The sequence below is a fragment of the Carlito syrichta genome, unplaced genomic scaffold, assembly GCF_000164805.1.
Source record: "Carlito syrichta isolate Samal-C Ts95f unplaced genomic scaffold, Tarsius_syrichta-2.0.1 Scaffold305227, whole genome shotgun sequence".
In the NCBI taxonomy this organism is placed as follows: Eukaryota; Metazoa; Chordata; class Mammalia; order Primates; family Tarsiidae; genus Carlito; species Carlito syrichta.
Window position 1 is genome coordinate 397,692 of NW_007249323.1, and position 6,778 is coordinate 404,469.

Here is a 6,778-nt window from a genome sequence, read left to right on the forward strand (position 1 = left end):
TCTACGAATGCCCCTTCTATCCCTAGGTCATGAGCATATCGCCTATGTTTTCTCCTACTGTGAAGCCCATGAGTTCTTCTGTCCCAGATCACTGTCTGAATTGATGCTTCCTCCATCAGGGCTCGGGGCTGCGACAAGAGCCAAGACCCGGAAGTCCTGTCTCAGAAACAACCATTTACACTTTGACTTTCAATGTGATCCGACTGCAGGCTGGTCCTCAGGAATATGCTTCCTAGGCTAAGGGGAATGAATGGCTTAGGTCACAGCAAGAAGCTTCTCTGAAGGGCCACATAAAACAGAAAGAAACATTTAATCTGCAAATCCAGAAAAGGTATGAAATGGCTTTCTGTTGAGACAGCCAAAGCCCAGACAGATATTTCCTGTTGTAGGATTTTTAGGATAATTCCACACTTGGGGAGGGTCAAGCAATCTGCTACAAGTTCCTGGGACTTCCCACAGACTGCACTGTCTAGCAGAAATAAAATGCAAACTGTGTAGGTGTTTTAAAATTTCCTGTAGACAGATTTAAAAATAAGTTTAAAAGTTAAGTAAAATAATTTTAATGATTTAAACCAATGTATCCAAAATAGTATTGTTTCCACATGTAAACAAGATGACATATTATTGATGAGGTATTATACATTCTCCGCTTTGTATGAAATCTTGGACATCTAGTGTGTATTTTTACTCATAGCGCATCTTAATTCAGAGAGCCATGTCTCAAGTGGTCACTGGCCACTTATGTCTAGTGGCTGTGGTATGGGACAGAGCAGCCCTGAGGTTTAAGACTGGAAAAGTCCATGATGTGCTGAAAGGCATCTTGTCAGTTTATATGAAAGTGATTAAGTGACCACAGTCTGAAGTATTAAGTCCCCCCTCCCTATCGGTTTTCTTAACACAAGCACATTATAACTTCAACTGATTCCACCTACTGATGGAGACTAATCTTCCTAAAGCACGTTTTGTTTGGATTATTTCCTGGAGAGGATGTTGCTGCCAAAGACTTTTAGGAAGAGGTAACAGTTCAGATGAAACTTGGAAGGCAGGTAGGAATTAGCCAGAGGATCAGGGGACCTATGTGAGTGAAGGTGTGGCTGGGGTGTACAGGCTGGGAGTCAAGCAGACAGCAGATCCTCAGGGGACATGTAGGCCCTATTGAGAACTTGGACTTGATTCTTATGATAATGGAGAATCGTCACACATATGTCAGTAGAGTGTGTGGGAGAAAGGCAGGACCTCAAGCAAGGAAACGGGTTTGAAGGAATATGCAGGATCCAGATAAAAAATAATGAAAGCCTAAGCTAGGCAATTAATTCATTCTCTCCATAAATACTTATGGAGTGCCAACTGTGTGCTAGTTGATGTCCTAAGCACTGGAGATTAAATAGGAGAAAAGGCAGACAAAACCCGCAGCCTTAGGACTGCAGTATATCATGAGGAAAGTAGGTGAATGAATGAGGGTGAACCTCAGGTTTCTGATCATTCTTAGAGAATGTTGGAACTGTCCTCCAAAATAGACATTTTGGGAGGTAGAACAGGTTTGGGGGGAAAATGATAGGTTCAGCTTTATCTTTTCTGACACAGGTTCAGGATGTTTGGGGGATACCCAGGTGGAGCTATGCAGCCAGCTGTTAGAGATGCATATTTGGAGATCCAGAGAGAACTCTGGAAGGGACATGACTTGGGAGCCATGGCATATCGATAGTATTAAATCCCTGGGGGCGAATGGGATAACCCTGGGAGGGCATGTGGAAGCAAGGGTCACAACTCAAACAACTACAGGGGTCAGGCAAGTGGCAGGTGCTGAGAATTGGATCAAATGTGAAACAGAGAGTGTTGGGCTCATGGCTAACTGGAAAGAGGTATGCTCTCTCTAAGGCAGCAGTATTTGACTTGTGGTCACTGCTTTGCAATTCCTAGACTTTTGGAACTTCTCTCTGCCTCATGTCTCATTTTTAAATAATGATCTTTATGGCAAGCAGCTAGCTGTTTCTGAAGCCCCATTTCCTCTTCTGAGACACTCACTATAGTTCCTAGCTTTCTTTGCCATTATCGGTGGCCGTGGGACTGTGTCCTATCCAAGGGACATGAGCAGAAGAGATGTGCTTCATATTCAGCCAAAGCCTGGAAGAAGAGATTGTGCCCCCTCCACACACTGTCTCTTCTAGGGGATTTTGGAGCCACAGGATGGAAGGAACCAGAGTCCCTGTATCCTTGTTTGGAGTAAGGCCCCTTTTCAACCAGGACATCTACTTTTGACTATTATGTGAGTGAAAAACAACCCTTTGTTATGTTTGAGCCACTATACACATTTGGCCCTGTTTGTTACTACAGCTTAGCCTAATCTAACAACTCAATTTCTAAACAAAACTAGTCCTGATTGTGATCTCTGTAAGGTCAGCAACCATGTTTGTCTGGTTCACTGAGCTGAGCCATCCTTAACACCCACTCCAGGACGTAGCACAGAGTAGGTACTCAATACAACTTCTTGATGATGCTAGTTGCATTTTATTGAGTATTTGTTACATGCCAGATGCTGTGCTAGATCTTTTCTATATCATAAATTATTTCATTTCATGTAATGGCAACTCTATAAGTAGGGTTCTATTATCATTCATTTTTTTTTTCCTGATGAGAAGATTGAAAATAAGAAAGCTTATAGTTGGTATTAAAATTGAGGAAGGGAGAGTCCAGGACCCACACTCTGAAACACTGGTACACAACTGTGCTCAAACCTTAACATTTTAACTCATGCAGTTTCTTCCACCGAGAATGTTCTCAACCCCTCCTTTCCATTTATTGAAGCCCACCTTCTTCACCCTTCCCAGGACCTATCAGTAATTCTAGCCTTTAATTAGTCCAGCAGGAATGCCATAGATATCTTTACTACAACAGGGATTCCATGTATTGGTCTGCCTCTGGAAAGAAGCTACCTTGAGGGTAACATAATATCTTAGACATTATTCACCTTAGTATTCCTCAGAGCATAGGGGAAGATGGAGTACCTGCCATGTGTCAGGCACTCCAGGCATCAAGGACTAAACTGTAAATAAGACAGTCAGTTACTTCTCTTGAACAGCTTCGTCTTATAGGGTAAACTGTCATAACAAATGCATTGATGCACAATGTAATCTCTGCATTAATAGAGACAGAAGAAGAACAAGGAACCAGCCATTCTTGGGAGTGGAAAGAAAGGACTTCTGGAACAGGTCATCTTTGACTTGAACTGGAGGATGAGTAGGCGTTCTTCAAGAGGGACCCTAATTAGTGGGAAAAGCATTAGTATAAAAGTGTGGATGCATCAAGATGTAGGAGCTGTTTCAGATGAGTGAGGTGTTGACTTGCTGGAATACAGGATTTCTTCATTGATTCATTTATTTATTCAGTGGATACTAAGTAAAGCTAAAATGTGTCTAGACTTGTGTTAAATGTAAAGGATTCAAAAGTGAGCAAAACAGGTATGATTCCTACCCCTGTGAAGCTTAAAATCCAGTAGGTATGGCAGCTGATTACAAAGCTCCAATAATCACATGTGAGAGGGAAAGAAGGAAGTGACAGTCAAACGTGGAGGGAGAAGTTGGAGAAGTGGGATGGGCCAGATTATAAGAGGCCTCTGACAACTATTCTAGGGAGAAGGAAATTCCCCTTCAATCCATCACCAAGTCCTGTCTCTCCCACCTCCTTGACAGCTCTTGATTTTGTCCAGTCTTTTCACCACCACTGTTCTCAGTATAGGCCACCATCTCTTTCTTGAATGAATGTGACAGTCTTCTTTTGTTTTATAATCAATATTTTTTATTATGATATTGTGGGGTACAGTTAAGGGTTAGGTATACAAATATGCTTCATTCAGGCACCCAAGACGTGTCTCCCCATCCCCAGACAGAGATTTACTACCATTAATCCCATCTCCCTTCCCTTCCCGTGACAGTCTTCTAAAGGAACTTTTCGCCTCTCATACCCTACTCCCTACCCATCATCCCCAATGCAAATAGAGTGATCTTTTGAAAATGAAAATCTGATCATGTTAGGCCCTGCGGTAAGAAGAATGCTAAGATTGCCCCATAATCTCCCTCATGTTATTCTGCTGATTATATGACATTATACAGCAAAAGGGATTTTTTTGGATGTAGTTAAGGTTACTGAACAGTTGACTCTATGATAGAGAAATTATCCAGGCAGGTTTGCTTAATCAAGCACTTTAAAAGCAGAGAGTTTTCTCCAACTGGTGGCAGAAGAGGAAGGCAGAGAGATTTGAAGCGATTCTTCTAACTGCATGGATGTGAAATGCTTTAAAACTGGCTTCAAAATGATTTGGCGGGAATTCCCTCAAAGGACCTGAGAGAGGCCTCCAGGAGCTGAGGGAGACCCTAGAATGAAAGCCAAGAAGAGAACGGGTACCTCACATCTACAACTGAACTGAATCATGCAAACAACTTGAATGGGTTTGGAAGTGGATTTTCTCCCAGAACCTTCAGACAGGAACGCAAACCAGCCAACACCTTGCCTTTGGCCGGGGGCTCCCTGAGGAGGGCACCTAGCAGCCATGCCAAGCTGGACTTCTGACTTACAGAGTAGCGAAGTAATATATGGGTATTGTTTTAAATTACTGAGTTTGTGGAAACTTGATACACAGCAATAGAAAACAAATACACTTTCCAGATTTCCAACCCTCCAATAAAACTATCGCAGACTTACTAGGTCCTTACAACAGTCTTATTATCACCATTTTACAGATGAGGAAACTGAAGTTCGAGAGATTAACGCTTTTCCTAAGGTCACAGAGCTAGTAAGTGGTGATGGTGAGCTGAGATTTTTATGTGGCTGTCCTAACCCCCGATCTGCACTCCATGGGTTCTCATTGTCCTTTGGATAAATCCAAATACATAAGTATGCCATGAAAGGCCCTCCTTATCCAGTACCTGTTCAGTCATCCAACCTCATTTTTAGACACTCCTCTCATTCAAACTCTTGCAGTCCCAGTAACCACCATGCTTGTGATTCCTCGACTTTGCACTAGAGTTCCGTCTGCTTGGGATGTTACCTGCCCCTCCATCCGCTTTCCTGTTGCAGGCTCAAACGGTCCATTGGATCTTGCCTATGACAGCTTCTGAGCGGTTGGGGGGGTTCCTTGCCCCTTCCCCGGGGTTGGATGCGACTCCAGGTTCCCCCAGCACCTCAGCTCTTTCTTATCAGAGCACAGAAGACATATTTACTGGGCTGTGCTCTCCACTGGATGGTGAGCTCCCTGCAAACCAGAACTGGTGATTCGTTCATCATTAAATTCCTAGCACAGGACCAGGAGATACTCGATAGGTAAAGTAGGTGTTCAATAAGTAACAAATATTTACTGAGTGAATGAACAAAAGTGATTTAGCCAAGAGGCGATGTGAGCCAACCAACCTCTTGAAGAAAGGGAGTGAGCTTATTATCAGACCTGTACACACAAGGACACGCTCAGGCCGAGCCTTGCACACAAGGAACCATCTTCATCAGCAGCTAAGGATGAAACAAGTTCATTTGCATTGTGGCCTTGGGTCTCTTGTGCTGTGAAACTTGGCTCCTGTCTTCTCTGGATCATATCTGGATGCTAGAAAATGCCAGAAACCTCCACGGTTTCCCCTTATGGAAGTGGATACCAAATAGAACCTATAACTTGGGTCTGGGCCCCAAACTCCCACTAGAAGGAGTCCCACTACCAAGAAAGCTGCGGGAAGCAAAGGCGCAGTGGGGACGCACCGACGTGACCCAGCGAAGAGCCAGCAGCCGCCTCTGTCTGCCTCTAGCCCGGACCATTCCGTGCCTACACTTGCTTAAAGAGAAGACTGGTGAATAGTGTTCTCTTTAAATATGCAAGTATTGCTTCCTGTGGAGAAGGACTGGAAGGCCTTCTGCTTACAGGTGGTCGCGCACCTTGATTTGGGCGTCTGCATCCGAGGTCCCTGGGTGCCTTGGTTTCCCGCCTGTGCAAAGTGCACTCCCCAGACGGCGCTGCTCTGGAGGACCAGGAATCGGGTCTGGGGCGCCAGGAAAGGTGAAAAAGTCAAGTCAAGATGCACCCCGCTAGTTGCAGACATAAGGAGGTGAGCCAGCGGGCCGCTGGAGACGCAGAGCCGATCCCTGCGGAGGCGCGGGCTCCAGGCCCTGCAGCGGAGGGGTCCCCGCGCCTTCCCTGGAGCCGTCGCGCGACTGGGCAGCCAGCTGGCGGAAGGGGCAGGGACTCAGGATGCCGGCGACGCGAGCGAGGGGCGGACGGGGCGCCCGGGGCGCGGCGAGGCTGCGAGAGGCGGGCCTGGGCACTGCGCCTCCCGCGCTCCCAGCCGCAGCTCTGGGCGCTGGGGGCGGAAGGGGGTGGAGCCACTTGGGGAGGAGCAAAACCCGGAGGTCCCGGGCACCTTGGGCAGAGCCAGAGCGGCGGGAGCCCGATCCCGGGCGCGCTGCCCCGGGAGCGCCCGTCGTCCGGGCCAAGCGCAGCCGCAGCCTCAGCCGCTGCCGCTCTCCAGCCAGCGCCGGCGCCTGCCTTGGGCGCGCAGCCGGGGAGAAGGGCGGGTGCCGCCGCCGGCGGGGTCACGGGCTCCCCTCCTGTCCCCGAGCTGCTGGGCAGCCCGCGCCGTCCTGCCGCCCCAGCAGGGCCCGGCCGGACCCCACCTGCGCCCGGGTTGCGCCATGGATCCCTCGGAGAAGAAGATATCGGTATGGATCTGCCAGGAGGAGAAGCTGGTGTCCGGCCTCTCCCGCCGCACCACCTGCTCGGACGTGGTGCGGGTGCTCTTGGAGG

General features: G+C 47.4%; 1 protein-coding gene across 1 annotated transcript in view; it reads left to right on the forward strand.

Annotated features, from left to right (window-relative positions):
* Positions 1-6,053: 6,053 nt before the first annotated feature.
* RASSF10 (Ras association domain family member 10) overlaps positions 6,054-6,778 on the forward strand; it is a 2,053-nt gene continuing 1,328 nt past the window's right edge. Inside the window, exon 1 of the mRNA XM_021714104.1 lies at positions 6,054-6,693. Coding sequence (XP_021569779.1) covers positions 6,054-6,693 — 640 coding nt within the window. The remainder of the gene's footprint in view (positions 6,694-6,778) is intronic.